Below are 19125 nucleotides of genomic sequence, written 5' to 3'. Positions count from 1 at the left end.
AGGAGGCTTGGGTAGATGCCATGAAGAAGTATCTTCTTATCTTTATTTCTCAATTTCCCTTATTTTAATGTGAGGCTTATGGTATTTACTTCCTTGAAGCTTATTTGTAAAGGTACTGTGCAAAACTTATGTTATTAGGTGTCATAGCAACAAAAGGCTTGCTGTCTTTGCAAGGCTTTTGCAAGGCCTTTGCAAGGCTTGCTTTTCTTTTAATAAGAATCTTGATCTATTTTTTCTGTTACACTATTATAATTATATGCTTCAGTATAATTGAGTTTATACTAAGGTGTTTGTTTCCTTAAAGAAAGGAGGAGCAAGAAGAAAGAGAATACCACACACACACATACACACACACACAAAGAAAAAAAAAAAAAGGAAACAAAAAGAATGCAGTCAGTTTCATCATGACATCATGGTTTTTGTAGTTCAGCCACTAGAGCAAAATAGGTATAATGATATGAAAACTTAACTTACTGCCTGATTTATCTTCAGAATTCCCCATGCTGTGAAAACGTGAGGTATCTTGCTTTGCTTTGCCATTTTTTCTTCCATATTATTCCATGTTTAGCTTGTGAGGAATCTAGCAGGTGTTCAATAAGACATTACTGGCAAGATATATAGGCAAGAAGCCACTAGTATATCTCCTTTCAGAATTAGGCATACTCTTATCACATCTTCTATTACATAAAAGGAAGTTTAGGTTGGAGTTCTATTTATTTCTAGCCAAATGTGAATTCTCTTATACAGAAAATGTTTGGATTTCACCACCATAGGAGACCTCAAAAGATGTTATCACACTGACATTCCTCAGAAAGTGTATGAACTATTGAGGTACAGAAAAAATAAGTATTTCTATCCATATGTGTCCTATTATTAGACTGTGAGGTAATACCTCCAATTACTAGGGTCAAATAAACTATCCAGAAGAATGAACTTCATTTCAAAATAGATACACCTCTTTGGAAAAGGATGTTATTAAACTTAACTATAGACTCTGAACAAAAGCCACAGGGCAAACTGAGTTATAGTCCTGGTTATTTAGTCTCCAAAGTTGGTTACTAGAGTAAACACATTCTTTGTCATCATCAAATACTAAATTTACTACTATTCTAGCTTTCAGTGAGGAAAAATTGACAGTACTGCAAAAACAGTAAAAAACAGATTTGCTGATATTAAAAACAGGTTTGCTGTTATTAAATTTTGTATTTAACCTGTAATTTTCCTTAGAAGTTAATCAAACTGCTTTTCTAAGAGGATACTGTAAGAAGAGCAGGATATCTAAAATGAGGTGCTAACAGTATTATGAAATATTCCAACAGGGTCTGTTTGGGCCTCTTTTTGTAATGAAGAAATTCAAAAAGCATGTATTCCTTGTAAAAACAAAACAAATAAAAACTCACATATGCTTTAAGTGTTGAAGGTGTTAATGTGCTGTTTCTGCACTTAATGTTACTGAATGGTACATTATGCTGATGAGTGAGTTGATCATTTGGTTCATAATAGCATAATTAAAGGCTGTCTGGGTAAGGATGCCAGTAGCCCAGGAGCAGAGCCTTCTCAAGGCTGAAGCCAAAGTGGATCTGCTGGAGATGCACCTGAGGATGGACATCAGAGAAAAGTGTGTAAGTTCCTCACAGCTGCATGTGATAGACAGATTAAAGACACATAAGGAGACTTTATTCCCATGTGGTCTGCAGTAGGATCCTCTATGACCTATGCCCAGCAAAAAGAAGGGAATGTTCAGATCAAATCTCACCCTGGGGAATTTCATTATTTGCCCAGAGAATACCACAAGTGAAAAACTGAAACAGCTTCCCTCTCCCCAAACAACAGCCAGCAAACCTGAAAATGGCCTGCAAGAAAAATTTTCAGAGATATTTTTATACTTTTATTTCCAGTTCTGATTACTGGGAATATTTATACTCATTTTTCAAAAAATGTGCTACTTTGATGTACTAGGCAAAAGATTTCTTGGTGTCAGTTTAATTCAGATCAAGAAAAACATTAGTAACTCAGCATGTAAAATAGACAAAAAAGTAGAAAATTCTGTTATATGAAAACATCAATAATACAGTACAATATACAGCTGAAGAACATACGGAAAGTTAATAATGTACAATTGTGCACCTTCTGTGCAAAACTATTTCCTGCAGGGGAGCTTGAGAGATGAGTTAGGTTTTAACATCACAGACACTTCAGTTTATTTCAGATCTAAAGAAAGCTGATCACAAAGAAAGTCAAACTGAACTATCAGCTTTTTGCATTTATAATCAACCCATTTTCAGCACAGAATCTGCATCCCTAATTATGTTTGTGCTTACTGCTTACTGCAGAATTTTATCACTGACACTTGCTTATAAAACTTGGACTCCAATTTTCTTATCAAATATCTTGATGAGAAACACACTTCAGTCATTAACAAAGTTTTGGGTTCAGAGCAGAGGTGCCACCTTTCTCATATGAAAGTAGATTAGACAGTATTCCTGCGTTACAGATGTACAAAGGCTCAAAATCCGTTTTCCTCTCTTAATTATTTGTCACCTATGTTTCTTTATTTTCAAGTTTTTGTTTTGAAGAACTTCAAAAATACTTAAATATGAAAAAGTTCTGAACACACGTTATGCTGAAGAACCAACCCTTTCAAAAATACATTGAACTTAGGGGCCCCTAAAATCTTTGTGTGCTGTTCAACACATTACTGGTGTAGGACAAGTAAAACTAAAAAACTCTTCCAGTTGGTGAAAGGTCATTATTTTGTATCACTTCTTGTTGTGTGTCCCTTGGAGATTCATCAGTTCATGAGCTCCTGGAGGGAGATACTTTCACTGTCTCACTTTTCCTCTTGACACTTAACATTCTTTTACTTATTTCATACATTGCAAGTAATGATATAAATGCTAAAGATCATTCATTTTCCTCTGTTGCAGTGTGTGTCGTGGTCGAAAGTGGGAATGCACCAAAAATATCTGTGATGGTACCTGCACTGTTATTGGTACAGCTCATTATTTGACATTTGATGGAATGAAATACAAGTTTCCAGGAGAATGTCAGTATGTATTAGCTCAGGTAAGAATATGTCAAGTGCCTAACCCATGATGCCTGTGTATTACACCAGAGAAATCTGGCATTTGCATAAGCCACAGTATCACTGTCTCGATCACTAAGCCAGATGCATGGCAGAGGAGAGCAGAGTTTATCAATGGCTTCAAAAGTACCTTGAGAAATTAGAAGATTACATCACATTATAGAGAAGTGAATTAGGATTGTGGTGTGTCTAACTGGCAGCCATAAAATGTGTGACTGTAGCGTGTTATGGAGGAACAATCCAAATCTCATTTCTAGATGCCCACTAGTCAGTCCTTTTTCCCTTTCTGCTCACCTCTTCATCCTCTACTACTGACTTACTGAGTCAGACTTCTTCAGAATACATTAGGAAAGTATTTAGTGAACACTCTCTAAATGCTTCCAAAGCACAGACTCTGCTTGTTCACTTTGGCAATATCACTGTTTCATGCACAAAACTGGATTAAACTACTCATTTTCCTCACAGCAAAGTGGAGGGTGAATAAATACATACACACTAACTTTAGTCTGTGATTTATGGGAGCTGTCAAATTTGGAGAGTTAAATGAAATTAAGGCAATTACAAATGCAAATCATTATATATTAAAAAGTCTGTGTTCAAAAGAAGAATTTATTTTAAAATTTGGTCTAAAATAGATGGATCTGCTGTTAATTTATATAATAGCCTTCTGCAGTTAAAAATTGTCCTGTTTCATTGATTTCCCCCAAAGAACCTTTGAATGAAGTACATTTCTCCTTGAAATTCTTCTTGGACAGAAGAGTTTCATCATTGCGTCTTTGGCTGGATTTTTGAAATATGTTTCCACTTTGATACCACCTGTACTACCATAGAAGGCTGATGGTCCTGATGCTAGTGAGAGCTCAGTAATACTATTACCTTAGGGACAATAAGAATATACACTACTGCAAGACTATTTAAAATATCACTGACTGAGTGTGCATCGTTCTTGAATAGGTGAACCAAAACCTCTATTAATGCTAATAGATAAATTAATTGACGTAGGAAAAATGGACATACCAGCATATATTTTATTTGCCACATAGATTACTTTGAGTATTATGTAGGTCACTCTGAAAGTTATGCCTCTGATTTATCTCCGTATAAACTATAAGATACAAAGCACAATAGCACCACTTCATAGAACAAATTCTCAGCCACAGAAAGCTATTTCTCAACGTGTTTATTGCTATTGATTATGCATCTTCACTAGTGGTGAACAAGAACTTGCAAACCACAATTATAAAAGTCTGCACCTACAGAGGTGACACAATGTCTCCATTGCCACTGCCTAAACACAGCACCCCACTGCTTCACTGTGTTCCCATCCCCTGTTTGGTCCCCATAAATGTTCAGCAAGTATTGATGAATGTCAGTGGGTGCGATTTTTTCCTGATGGAGAAATTCAGTTTCACACCCTTACTTCAGTCCATGTCAGCTGCCATTTTGTTGGATTACCATCTGTTACCTTCGTCTCAAATTTGTGAGAAAGTCCAACCTTTACTGCAATACCACCAACATACACCTTTGACATTGTAATAATATATTGGAGGCATTACTTTCAGAGGAGCTCTCATATTTAGACTTCCTTTTTCTCTAGACATCTGCATGTGTTTCTAAAATGTCCATATCAATGATTTACTAATTTATTTTTGTCTGATAGGATTTTTGCAAGAATAACTCTGGGACATTCCGGATACTGATTTCAAATGAAGGATGCAGCTTCACCGGTGAAAAGTGCACCAAAAGGGTTACCATTTTGTATAAAGGTGGAGAAATAGAGTTGCTTGATGGAAATGTATGTAAGCTTCTCTTTCTTTCCTTTTTTTTAAAGAGTTCATTATAATTTTGGAATGTTTGGTAACTTTAGGTACGAATAATCTCATGCTCAGTGGTTCTTGAAAACTGTATCACCAAATGAACAGATTAGTAGGATTATAATTATTGTATTACTATAATTAGCCTTTTTGCTTACTGTTACAATCAGAAAAGTCAACATAGTGGAAGGGTGATACAGGAGCATAGTAGCAAAGGAACTAGCGTGAATGTAATAGTGTTACATGGGAAAAGAAAGGGTGCTCACCCTTCTTTGAAGATCTAGGCTCACAGGGAAAACTACATAAGGGAGGGATCTCCAATCAGAGATCCTTCCCCAGTGGCAGTCAGCCCTTAAATGAGGTCTAAGAGAGGTGGAGCCAGGCTCCACCCCTTCTAGTCACACAGGTGAATTACCTTCACCTGTGCTCCTAGGCCTGATGGGTCCTTTCCCCAAATGCTCAATCAGTGTTTCAGGCCATGACTCAACAGTTACCTTAGACTTACAATTTTGGCATTTCTGCTTGATGCTGATAAGATCTCAGTTTAAAATGATGTTCAATGAAACTCATATGAGGAAAGCTCTTTTTAAATATGAGAGGTCTAAGACTATTTCAAGCATGCTTAAATATAAGGAAGAGCTAAGTAGTGACTGTTCTGTGACCAGTAAAACTGCGGACCAAATATAGCTGTCTGAAGTACTTAGCACGTATGAAGAAAAGAAATCATGGCTGAAACATTTATGCTGTGAAACTATCTTTCCTCTTTTTAACCTGTCAGGTGGAAAATTGATAGAACTGCAATTCTCTCCCCACCCTCCATTTTCCAACTAACAAACAGTGAAGAACTGATGAAGAGTCACTTCTACCTCTCATGCTGCTCCATGAGAGGAAAGAAGCTTTCTAAAAGATGGATTTCAGCTCTGTGTTTCTATAGCTGTTAAGACTATCTGCATGCTAACAGAACTACAATGGATTACAGTGTTTCAATTGCTCAGTTTTCAGAAGTACTGTCTAAACTGGCATCTGGACCAGAAAACTGCAAAAAATGTTCTCCGTGTTATATGAAACCACTCTACCTTTTCCTTGTTTTGAGTAAGCAGACAAAGTTGAACCAGGTTTTGCGTAGTCTGCAAATTGCCTATAAATTGCTGAGTGTCAGTGGTACTTGGTAGAAACATAGAAAACACAATCATATTTAAGAATGTATTTGCAGTGTCCCTTGACAGCAGGTGATCTGCCTAGACTTTTGGGTGCTGGAGGAATGAACACATATCATTTTGTTTGCCCAACCAATTCTTTATTTCTGCTGCCTAAAGAATCTTCTACTTTAATGAGTACAAACAGTAGTGCAGGGCTCAGTCTGTAAAATCAGATGTCAATAGTTCATAGGCTGGTTCGGCCTTGTTCCATGACCAGTGGGGCAGAGGGATCTGCAGATCCATGCCTCCAGAAAAGAGAAACAGGAGACCCCAAAATAATTGAAAACAGCGGCAACGATCTGAGGTGAAACCTCAGAAATGCAGAAGTGACCTACAGTTACTGTTGCCACTGCTGAAACACACCACCTGGCTGTGCTGACATCCACTCTTTGGGTCTCCATAAACATTCAGAAAGTGATGGTGAAAGTGTAGTGATAAGAAGGAACTCAATTCCACACCTTTGCTTTATGTGTACTTACATATCAACTTCCATTTTGTCAGACTGCCCCTCTGCTCCCTCCTGATGCATGGCAACAGACTGTAATGGAGTATTGGTGGGAAGCTTCCACCTCTACTGCCATACTACCAACATCTGCCTCTGATATCACAGGCCAACATAAAACAATAGGAGACATTAGTTTTAGGGCAGTCCTTGCATAATATACAATACAGTTAATGCATAAGTATCAAAACATTTTGACTTTTAATATTCTTATTAAAGGATTAAAATAAAATAGCAACAAAAACATACGATTATTGGGATATTTGACCATGTTCTGTGAAACTAATCTGTCTGTCTGGTTTGATAGCAGTGCTTGCAATTCTTAATGAGATCTCAAGGTGTTCATGAGAAATTTTTGGGAAAATGTTACTATTCACATGCTTCATCACTGAAAATTGTCATTCACAAATGTACATATTGCCAAAAAGAGATGACATGAATGAGGTCTGATTTTGAAGCAAAATATATTTTTTCTCCAATAAGGTATGTCTCATGAAAGCATGGCAAAGAGAGATGAACAGATTTTTGAGTTGAACATCTGATTGCAACTTGTACAGTTAACAAATGCACAGTTGGAAGAGTGGCATGGGTAGCGTTAGGATAGTGTTTTACAATTTTATAGTTAGAAAGATTATCACATTGGAAAGAGACAATAAAAAATGAAATACTCCCCCCATACCCTAAGCTCACCGTAGAAAACTCCAAAGGGAGGAACTTCCAGTCAGCCTTTAAATGGGATCTAGTAGAGGTGGAGTCAGGCTCCACCCCTTTTGGTCTCACACAGATGAATTGCCTTCACCTGTGCTCCCATGGCTGACTCAGTCCTTGCCTCTGGTGATCAATCAGTGGTTTAAGCCATGACTCAACAGTTTCCATGCACTCCACCCCTTCACAGCATGAACCAATGATTGAATTAGCTAGAGGATGAGCCTTCCCTAATACAGAGATATGACACATTGTGATGCTTATACAATTGACCGTTGTGATGCAGGTTGACACAATTTAAGATGAGTGATGATCAGTGCATGGTAGAGGTTCATATTCTTTCATGTCAGTGTTTGGCCATATTACTGGAGGCATTCTGTCATGTGGTGCAGAATCACAGAATCACAGAATTGTAGGGGTTGGAAGGGACCTCCAGAGATCATCGAGTCCAACCCCCCTGCCAAAGCAGGTTCCCTACAGCAGGTTGCACAGGTAGGCATCCAGGCAGGTCTTGAACATCTCCAGAGGAGACTCCACGACCTCCCTGGGCAGCCTGTTCCAGTGCTCCTTCACCCTCACTGTAAAGAAGTTCTTGTGCACATTTGTGCGGAACTTCCAATGCTGCAGTTTCCATCCACTTCCCCTTGTCCTGTCACCATTCACCACTGAAAAGAGTCCAGCCTCGCCATTCTGCCCCCCACACCTTAGATACATATAGACCTCGATCAGGTCCCCTCTCAGTCTTCTTTTCTCAAGGCTGAACAGACCCAGTTCACTCAGCCTTTCTTCATAAGAGAGATGCTCCAGGCCCTTCACCATCTTCGTGGCCCTCCACTGGACTCTTTCCAACAGGTCCCTGTCTTTTTTGTACTGGGGAGCCCAGAACTGGACGCAGTGCTCCAGACGAGGTCTTACCAGGGCAGAGTAGAGGGGGAGGATCACCTCCCTCGACCTACTGGCCACGCTCTTTTTAATGCATCCCAGGTCCATCCTATGCTTCATCAGTCCCATGTAGACCATCGCTGGGTGTCACACGTGATCTCACAGCAACACTGGAACTCTTTGATGGCATTTTGTTCCTTCTGTTGATCCTAGAGGCTCAAAGACTCATGGGGAGTAATACAGATACTTCAGGGGTACCAGGAGGGGAAGGTCCAGAGCAAGATACAGGATGCATTTCTATCCTGGATCAACACTTTGGCTTGTAGTGGGGCATGCCCTGGCTGCTTATACCAGACCCTTTGGCCAGATACCTGTGCACAACTATGTCAGGCACCAAAGGGGGTGTCCTGATCTGCCACTGGGACATGATGGGGGTCCCTTTAGCAATGAAGTTTGGAGTGTTGACCACAATATCAGTAGGCTATGTGCCAATTACTGGAGGGACTACCGAACTTCCACCTTCAATAATCTCCCCCAAGTAGGCCACATCACTTCGGTCCTACCTGCACCTTCCAAGGTGATTTTATTCTATGGGTACCTGGTTCTAAATTCTCAGGGGCAGGGAGCAGAAGATTATTTTTATTGCCAATTCGGGGTCTTACCTGATGATCAGTGCCCATAATTTGGATCCTAACTGGGGAGGCCCATGTTGTCTGTAGCATTTTCAGGGCACAGGGTCTGCTATCTCTAGGTCTTCCATTCAAGTCTTGCAGGGCTTCATAGAGACTTTTTGCCCACCTCTGTGGGAACTGAGAGTCTGTCTTCAGGGCAGCCTTAAGAATATTGTTATAATGTCCAATGAGACCTGCCCCTGTTGGATTATGTGGCAGGTGGAATTGCCATTTGATGCTGTTTTCTTCTGCCCAACGTTGTATCATCACTCCAGTAAAATGAGTCCCTCGGTTGCTCTCGATGACTTGAGGTGCCCTGTAGGCATCAGCTTAGTAAGTACCTTGATGGTATATCCCTGGTTTGCTCTCGCCACTGGATAAGCCTGTATTAACCCACTTGCCGTTTCAATGCAGGTCAGGGCATATCTCGCCCCCTCAGACTGAGGGAGAGGCCCAGTGTAATCAACCTGCCATCGCTGAAGAGGATTGTGTCCTCTAGCAAGATGGGCTGTTGTGTTGGGTAACAATCTCGGTCACATCTTGGAGCAAGCATCACAGTCACTGCATGCCTGTGTAAGGTCAGATGGTTGTATGGACAGCTGACTGTACTGTCTTTTGTCCAGCATGCCATAGCTTCTGATGTAACTAACAAGTGATGTTTTCAGATAGCGAATTCTCAATCCATTAAACCTGGGCCAGTGTGTCCACTTCATCATTTCCCAGTGATTGTAGTGGTTGGTGACCAGTAACATGGTAGTCATAGTAGACTGGCAGTGAGCCCTTAAGGAGCCCTTGGTTTAGGAGAGATAGAGCCAGGCAAATTACAGGTGAATTGCCTTCACCTGTGCTCCCAGTCATTGCCTCAGGTGAGGATGTGACTCAACAGTTCCCATACACAACTCAATACATTCCATTAAAAAAAAAAAATTAGGTATTATATTTATATTCACTGAAAATGAAGTTGCAAGTTATTTATTTTGGCAATCTTAAAACCTATCCTCAAATTCCTTTATCAAAACAGAAAGAACAGTTGCATATTTTTTGCTGTTCAGAGTAGGAAGGTGGGAGGAGTGAGCAGATGACTCTGTGGTTCTCCACTACCTGCCGGGTTAAACCACAACCTATCAAGAAAAGGGAAACCTATTATGACCACAATCATTGAAATGGGATTGAAAGAAAGTATTTTAAAATAATGCCTCAAGTTTCCATTAGCTGCAGGGTGGAAAGGCACACACAGGAAGTAAAATGAAGAGACATCAAAAGGAACCTGTCAGGGCTTTTCCTGTTGGAGTAAATGATCAGAGAAAAACCAGCTTCCTGACTTAGGAATCAGGCTCTTCAGTATAACCATGCGTGGGTGTCTCTGTTTGCTTTACACCTATACCAATCCAGCTTTTTTTTTGCAACCTGCCTCAGGAGCACAAAATTTCCCTTTCCCTTTTTAAATAATAATAATAATAATAATAAAAAAATAAAAATAAAAAAATATATATTTATAATATATATTATTAATATATATATATTTTTGATTATTATTATTAAAAAGGATTATTCAATGAACAACTACAAAATATTTAAGTGTTCATCAACTGTATATACCTGGCCCTCTTTATAAATCCTACTTCAGTTTTGCAAATTTTTTGGGGTTTTTCAGCTTCCAACTTTCTCTTAGTAATGACAATACCTCATTCAAAGATGCAGAAATGCGGTGAGTCTGAAAGACTGTACTTTCATCCCAATTTGCTCTTCAGAAGCTTTACTTTTAAGGAACTAACTTATCAACAGCAGCTTTTCTGAGTAGAGGCAGGCATGTAATTAGTCTTGTATACATAATTTCTTTGCAGTTTTGCAAACCCTCTTGGACTATCTGTGTGGTGTCTATAAGCTGTCTGTTCTCTGGCAAACAACATGGTTGGACATAACCACTGTTTATAAGAGTTCATGTTATGCCTACTGGGAAAATGATGTAAGTGAAAAAGAAAATCATTGGTAATACAATCTGTTTTTCTTGTTCAGGTAAACATTAAGGTATCTCCTAAAGACAGCAGTGACTTAGAAGTCATGAAGTCTGGCCGTTATTACATCATTTTACTGAGGGAAAGCATTACTGTGACATGGGATCTTGCCATGGGAGTCTCAGTTATCTTAAAAGCCAATTTCAATGTAAGTGTTTTTTGCTTTAATTCTTACTCTCACTAAAGAATGAACTTGCGACCTCTCTTGTTGATAGCAGTTTTTAATGCAGACATGCATTCCTTTGCAAAGATGGATTGCCTTGAAGTATTAGCTACGTGCTTGAAAATGAAGAGATTTTTTTTGTGATACACAAGGGTTGCTTACTTTACCTGGTGCTTCAATTGTAAAGGCTAAATTTTCTGTCTTTGGAGATGAGCTATGATGATGAATGCTATGGTGCCTAACAGTAACTCCGCTTTGAAAGACTGAGAAAATTTATTTCGTTTCTTTCACAAGAGGAGCTGTGTAGAGAGCCAGGTTCACTAGTGATGGTGACTGGACAATCATCTTGAGGAATAAAATAGGGTCATATGTAAACTTCCTGGTCCTGTCCCAAACAGACTCAACAGGCACCACTAGTCAGAATTGTCTTCTCACCTCCCTGAAGACATGGGAACAGGCTAGTCCTACTTTCAGTTAAGAAGAATGGGAACTAAATATCCTTCATGTCAGTCTGTGTATGTTTTAGGGAATTTGACAAGGACAGGGATAATTCAGTTTTTAAGACTGGTGCCTTTAATGCACTGGGTTAAAAAGACTTCTAAACAAAACTCTGAGCCAGCCTATAGATGTATCATTTATGTATTTTGTATTTCTTTCCCTGCAAGGATCAAGTGTGTGGTCTTTGTGGGAATTTTGATGGAATCCAAAACAATGACTTGACCAGCAGCAATGAACATCTTGAAGTGGATCCAGTTGATTTTGGAAACTCTTGGAAAGTTAATACACACTGTGCTGATGTCGAAAAGGTGATTGTGAATGAGCTGAAAAGTAATTAATACTGTTTACAGTATCACTTAGGAGTGCTTAAAGAGCTCTGAAGGAATAGAAAACAAAAATGAAACTTGAAAAAAAATAAACAAAAATGAACTCTTGTAATTTTTTGAAAAAATTCTTTTTTGAAATCTGATGAAAGATCAATTAATTATTTTAATGTTTCTAGGCATCTTGGCTTTAGATGAACGTTAACATAGCCAGTCTGAAAGGTAAAGACTTCATAGAGTTTGCCAGTCTAGATGCTAGAAATCCAGGTATAACTGGAAATCTCATGGTGAAACTTACTTTAAAAAAAAATCAGCCAGATGTAATTTTCAGACAAAAGGAATTCACATAAATGTTTCATATTTTTCCATCCAAACTTCTGTATCCCACATCTTAGTTAATCCATTTATGAATGGCTCAATGCATAGACTAGTTTCTTTCTGTATTATTTTTGATGTTATTTAGAGAGCATTCTGTTATTATTTTCGGATTAGAGAGGCATGAACAGAAAAGGCAAGGTACAAGAGTGAATGTAAGACCTTTTTTGCCATGTTATTGTCTCACTCCAATTTATAGGAGAGAGAGGAGGTTCTTTTTAATATGTGTATACTTGGTGTGAGATTAAGAAACAACGGTTCAAATGTTGGTCCAACCAATTTATTATAAATCTAATCAGGGAGATGGGGAAGGGAAGGACGGCTACTATTATGAATTAGAGTGACAGGGAAGGGAAGGAGAGTGATAGAAAAGATAGGAAATAAGAATTATATGAAGTGGGTATAGTCGCCGCCAGGATCCAGCAGTGGTCCCAATGCACGCCATTTTGAAGGTTTGAGGCAAAAGCACAAGGGGAGAGCAACAGCAGTGTGACTGGCCTTGGGCAGCAAGCAGGTAGCAAGAAGAAGTCGCAGAGTCAGTATGGGAGAAGGCAGCAGGACTCAGGTAGCAGGCCCAGGAGAGTCCATCAGCATACAGGATTTTCATAGTGAGGAATCTGATGGCAGACAGCTTTGTTCTTTTTCAGCATGCAGGTAGAGCGCAGAGCAAGTCCAGGAGGGAGAGAGGCAGGTTGTAAGGCTTCTCATGTCAGAAACCTCCTCTTCATGAGGAATCTGTTGCCAGAAAACCTAACCTCGTGGTTGTGGGTCCCCTTTTTATCCTTCTTCTTCTGCCATCGTGGCATTCCTGGGTGCTTGGGCAAGAATCATGTGCAGCACCTCCTGAGATGGCCGTCTTCCTTGAAATAAGCCCACACAAAAGACTGCTTCTTGGCCATTAATCTGAGGCTTATCTCTCTCTTGTTGCACCGGTCTTGTCCATCTATGTCCCTCAGACAAAGGATTTCTCAACACTTGACCAGGACTTGCTTGGACTTGTCCATCTGTGTCCCCAGCAAGCTTTGAGACAATGATGTAAAAGAATAGTTTCTTACAGTTATCACTGCTTCTGAATTTTGAGAAGCTTAACTGCTATCCAAAAGTGTTACCTAAGTCCTTGTCCTGGAGATAATGTGATTTATTGATGTACTAGTTATGCTACATGTGAGAGTGCACTTCTTTCCCAAATGCTAAGTTTTTAAAGGAAGAAATTGAAAAATAAATTTATCTCAAGCTCTCAAATAATATGTCCAAAAGTATTTCCAAACCCCAAATTTTGGAAACAATTCAAAGACAACTTTTTTGATATTTAAAAAGTAGAATTTTTCATTCATATGATGCCTTTAAGGCTGAAAACTTTGCCTCAAAAACTGGCCTATATTTTCAAAGGGAGGAAGAAAAGGCCTTTTTAGACCTTTCCTCAAAATATTTAAATAATTAGAAAACAAAAGTCAATATTTGTTTTTGATCACATGGAATTTTGAGTTGGTTTACTTATGTGCAGTGACATAACTTCAGTGTTATCTTCCTTTCTATTCATTCATATAAATACATACATGTATATAAATAAATATACATAAATATGAATAAATATGTTTATGACTTGACTGGAGAACAGGAGAAATTATGGCAATGAGGAGTGAGATGTGCAGGGTAGAATCCATAGTATATCACTGTGATAAATAACATGTTAGTATCTATGTTCTTAGCTAAATTAAAATGGAGACTTCTGAGCCTTTTTGTATTCAGCAGTGACCTTGGTTATTGTCTTTTGAAGAGTCGTTGTATTTGTGAGTCTCTCATGTCTATTGAAGAGCCGTGAATTATTGTTATAGATGTTCAGTACAGCAACACTTACCACTAAGATTACATCTATGTTAAGACTGTAGCATTCCAGAGCTGGTGAAAATGTGGGAGGTGACATGCTTTGCTTTGCACTCTGCAAATTTCTTTTGTTGTGAAAAATGTCTAAAGTGAGTTAATCTCTTCAGTTTGAAGAGTCCTAGGGTTCTGAAAGTAAGGCTAATGCAGTGTGTACATGTCTCTTATAACAAGTTCAACTGGGAACAGGCCCTGGTGTCTCCACTGTGTAATGACAACGTATTGAAGCAGGTGATGGTAGAAACATCATGCAACATTCTTTCTGGAGAACTCTTTGAAGAATGCAAAAAACTTGTAAGTATCCTGTCTGTGTTTCTCATTTCTCAGTTCTGCATGACCTCTGCTGATAGTTATTACAGCTGAGGGAAATAGTGTAGCTACTCTGACAGCACATGGAACATGGACTGCATAACTGGTATTCTCATCTCTGACCCTGTATTTAGCTGACAGCTAAAGCAGCTGGGAAAATGCAAGATTCCCCTAGTGGAAAACCACAGAAAAACTTCTGCTTGAGGAAAATTTCACTCTAAACTCTAGACAGATGTGTGAAGACAAGTAAAAGGGTTGGCATTTTGGGAGGGAAGGTGGAGGAAAAGTTAACCTAATGCAATGCCATTCAAGCTTTTTTCTACTCAAACTGAACGAGACAGTTTGGTAATAGGGCTCAGAATTTATAAAGCTGATCCACTCTTTAGAGTAGTAAGGTGGACAATAAACTACAATGCCTGCAACTGAGAGTGTGGCCCCATTTGAGTTCTTGTTGGCATCAGCAGAAAGATCTGCACTGATTTACATAACATCTCAGCTCTTGGTGAGTGGAGCAGCCAAACCATCTGAATGTTAAATGCTTTTGGGGTAAGGTGATTTAGTGTACTGTATCCTAAATTTATCTTTTTCAGGTGAATCCTGAGCCTTACGTGGATATTTGCATGTATGACACTTGTGCCTGTGAATCTATTGGAGACTGTGCTTGTTTCTGCGATGCTATAGCAGCCTATGCACATGTCTGTGCACAAAAAGGTGCCATTGTTCACTGGAGATCACAAGATCTGTGCCGTAAGTATGATGTCGATGGGGAAGAACTGGAAATGATTTTGAATGACAAGTAAATGGAAAAGGTTCAGGTTCTTTATCAAGAAGCTAAACTATTCTTATCTAGTTCTGTTCCCTCTGATGTCCGGAGAAATTCACTGCAATGGGACAGAGATTGCAAGTCATGGTTTTTCCTCTCCCTTTTCTATTTATTTTGAAAGGCCATTCCCTCAAAAATGGGATAGAATGGATTGTAGACCAGTCAAATCCAGATATTTTTTTTTAGTAGATACAGAGTTTGTTCTTAGTAATCATTTTTGTCAAGAACAACTCTCCCTCATCTACACCAAGTATTTCATTATGTGAAAAAATAGATGTATTTGAAGAAGTAGCCTGCCCTGGATGGACTGGGGGAAGTTATTTTAAGTTGTAAATATTTCTCAATGTGTATGCAGTGCACCTTCTATTCAATTTGGTGTCTTAGTTCTGAAAGACATGATGACTTCAGTGTTGATTTTTTGCCTTCAATTCTTTTATTGTATAGCACAAAGCTGTGAGAACCTAAATAAACAAGAATTAGATAATCAATGTGAATGGAGATACAATAGCTGTGGACCTGCTTGCCCTGTAACATGCCAACACACACAACCTTTGAAGTGCCCTTTACAGTGTGTAGAAGGATGCCATGTTCACTGTCCTGCAGGTAAGTCCATTTTTTGCTGCAGTCAGTTAATTACAGTTTTACATTCCAGGAACATTCACAGATTTCTAAGGATGGAAATTGCTTAGGGTATAGATACTGAAATTAATTCCTCAACTGTTTAACTGATATATTTCATTACAGTTTCTTGACACGTAAGTTGGAATTTGGTTAGGAATCCTAATTTGTGTCTGTGAGATGAGGACAATGTGTGGAGGGCACTAAATTGTTCCAGGAAGAGAAGAATGGAATCTTGTCATCGTGAATGATGAGACGGGAGCAGTGTAATCATGGATATAGGGGATTAGGGGCTATTTAATGACAGAGGCTGTTGCCTGTGTAAGTTATGAATTTGTGCTGGATGCAGTTATCTGAAATCCAGGAAAGAAACTCTCTAACTGTAATGTGGAGATACAAAGCCAATGTTCCCTTATTTCTCATGACACATATGAGGCGACTTGATAAACCAAGCATGCACACTGGGAGTTCAAGTTATACATTTAAACAATTAAGACATACGTATGCAATACATTGGCATACATATTCATTCTTTTCCAAGAACTTGTTAACATGTGCTAATGTCCCTCTGGGCATGCATGGCCCTCTCGTGGTCTTAAACCACTTACTTTCTCCTCATTTTTCCATCATCTTCTTCTTCCCAGTGCCCTTTTAGCTGTTTTTCCCCAGTGAACAGCTTTCTATCTTGGTGCACTGTAACTCAAAACAATTTACTTGAAACTCAAGAAAAGTTCTTGCACTGGTGGATGCGAAGATTAAAGTAGTCTTACTGTAAATTCAGTGCTTCTGTGAAGCAGAATTTTTGAGAAAAACAAGGCTATTGACACACCAAGCAAAGCTAGACTGAAAAATGTTTTAACTAGCACCTGTTGATTCCTTTTAATAAATTAATATATTGGTCATTAAGCTACTATATAGATCCCAATAACAAAACCAGCCTATTTCAATACTCACAAAATGCTTGCCTTCGAAGAAGCTACTGTGGTGAAGGAAATTCCTCAACTTGACCTGCTCACTGCTCTCAGGGCTCCAATGCTTCTGAAGCTGCCCGGCAGATTTCGGCTTAACTGTACCCATAAGATTTCTTAGAAAGGGGAAAACAAAAAAAGTGCAGGAGGAAAATATGAAAGATAAGGAAGATCCAAATGAAGAGTGAAAACTCAAGTGAATATGTGGCTCATAAGATCAGAGTGAAAATGTTGAAGGAACTGGGATTGTTAAGCTTGGAGAAGAGAAGGCTCCAGGGAGACCTTGTTATGGGCTTCCAGTACTTGAAGGGAGCATATAAACAGGAAGGGTGGATAGTGATATGACAAGGGGAAATGGTCTTAAACTGAGACAAGGGAGATTTAGGTAAAATGTTCAGAGAAAGTTTTTCACACAGAAGGTCGTGTGACACGTTGGAAGAGATTGCCCAAGGAATTTGTGGATGCCCCACCCATGGGGCATTCAGGGCCAGGCTGGATGTGGATCTAGGCAGCCTGGTCTAGTGGTTGGCAACCTTACGCATAGCAGAAGAGGTTGAAACTAGATACTCATTATGTTCCTTTTAAACCCAGGCCATTCTATGATTTTATGATTCTATGATTTTATGGATCATATCACATGAAAGCACAAAAAGAAATTTTTTTTAAGACCAAAAATAGCTATTCTGGGTCTTGGTACTTCTGTTTACACTTTTACAGACCAGTGAGAGCCTTCTTGGATATAACTTTATGTAAGTATTAAATATGATACTCAAGCCTTCAGTATTCAGGTAATAGACATTTAAATAGTACTCTGGTATGATCAGTACCAGGAGGTACGAAATAAGAGGTCAAATCAGTAATATACATGTGAAAAGGAGAATGTTTCTTTCTCATGGTATTTTTAATACTTTATTCTGAACTATGTTCACCTTCTGCATGGCCCTGGCTGTTGCAGGTTATACACTGAGTAAAATATTTCCAATATCCCACTAAAATAAAAATTGTTTTGAAGTCAAATTTGTGGTGACATTAACACTAGTCGAGTATTCAGAACTTGAACCCAAGTCAGAAAATTAGTCATTATTTTTTAAGCAGTATAAATGCAATGGATTGAGTTTGCAATTCAAGAATACTGGCATTTTTATATTACTGTCCTATTTCAAAACAGGGAAAATACTTGATGAACTATCCCTGGATTGTGTCAGTCCAGAAGACTGTCCAGTGTGTGCAGTTGGAGATGTCAAGATCCCACATGGAAGGAGAGTAGTTTTGAACAGAGATCATCCGCAGCACTGTCAATCTTGGTATGATGGAAGAGTTTATGTAGTGAAATAACATGTCTGTTGAGGAGGACAAAGAGAGAGGGATGAAATGAATCCCTACAAATATGTTTTTGGACTTAACCTAATAACACTACTGAATATGAGGCTTAGAAATCCTCTTCTGTGTCAATACTCTTTCTTAAATATCCTGAAAATGAACTTTTTTGATGGATGGAGCAGTTGGATGACAATTGAATTTAAGAAAGGGAAATCCATTAATTCCTTTCAACAGTGTCTTTTCTGGTATGTGGTGGCTTCACTAATTTAAGTCATTCTTCTTTTTTGTAAGGTGTGATTCAATATCAGCAGAGCTATCAAAACTCTTTCCTCCTGCTGGTACTAAGGAACATTATATACGTATAGTGAAAGATTGAAAAATGCATTCCATCTTGAACTTTCTGAGCATTTGGTAGTGTGCAGCATAATTGAGAAAATAATTTCCCCAAGATTTTAAGATGATATACTGCTGTCTGATCCTCCATGCATGCATTTCCAACCATTACAAAATTAATGCAAGGGTGCACTATGCTGCTGTGCAGTATGTGGGATTAGGCCCTTCAGCTGCAAAGTGGCAGAGACAGATTTTCATATTGTATGCTGCTAAATGGCATATTACACAAAGTTCTATATTACCTGAAAGCTTGGCCTGGTTCAACTCTCTAGTCTCTTGAGAGATACTTTGACTAGTAACTCCAAATGCTGTGAATACAAAATTCTTTTCCATTATGTAATTTGATCTTATTTAACAGAAAGTGAGTTGTTAAACTGCAGCAGCTATTAGCCCAGACTAACACCTTAGCTGCAAAGAGTCTGAACGTCACAGAACCTCCAAATGGGTATGAAACTGGAATTCTTGGCCTTTTGCTGGAGCTAGTGTGCATCTGCATTATAAACCCAAGACATGAGACTGTTAGGCTGATCAATAACTAAAAAAAAACCATGAAACACCATCAATAAAACAACTGTATTCAT

At 38.7% G+C, this 19125-nt stretch overlaps 1 protein-coding gene across 2 annotated transcripts in view; it reads left to right on the top strand.

Annotated features, from left to right (window-relative positions):
• Nucleotides 1–19125, top strand: part of VWF (von Willebrand factor) — a 147471-nt gene that overhangs the window by 55641 nt on the left and 72705 nt on the right. For both annotated transcript variants that reach the window (XM_042835063.1, XM_042835062.1), the window contains exons 20-27: nucleotides 2928–3066; nucleotides 4746–4880; nucleotides 10875–11021; nucleotides 11702–11842; nucleotides 14288–14407; nucleotides 15013–15169; nucleotides 15690–15848; nucleotides 18000–18135. In XM_042835063.1, coding sequence (XP_042690997.1) covers nucleotides 2928–3066; nucleotides 4746–4880; nucleotides 10875–11021; nucleotides 11702–11842; nucleotides 14288–14407; nucleotides 15013–15169; nucleotides 15690–15848; nucleotides 18000–18135 — 1134 coding nt within the window. The remainder of the gene's footprint in view (nucleotides 1–2927; nucleotides 3067–4745; nucleotides 4881–10874; nucleotides 11022–11701; nucleotides 11843–14287; nucleotides 14408–15012; nucleotides 15170–15689; nucleotides 15849–17999; nucleotides 18136–19125) is intronic.

Source organism: Centrocercus urophasianus, unplaced genomic scaffold (genome assembly GCF_019232065.1).
Source record: "Centrocercus urophasianus isolate 14NV4802_14NV808 unplaced genomic scaffold, USGS_Curo_1.0 seq_5, whole genome shotgun sequence".
Taxonomy (NCBI): domain Eukaryota; kingdom Metazoa; phylum Chordata; class Aves; order Galliformes; family Phasianidae; genus Centrocercus; species Centrocercus urophasianus.
The sequence above is the reverse complement of the archived record's forward strand: the minus strand, read 5'-3'. Positions and strand labels throughout refer to the sequence as shown.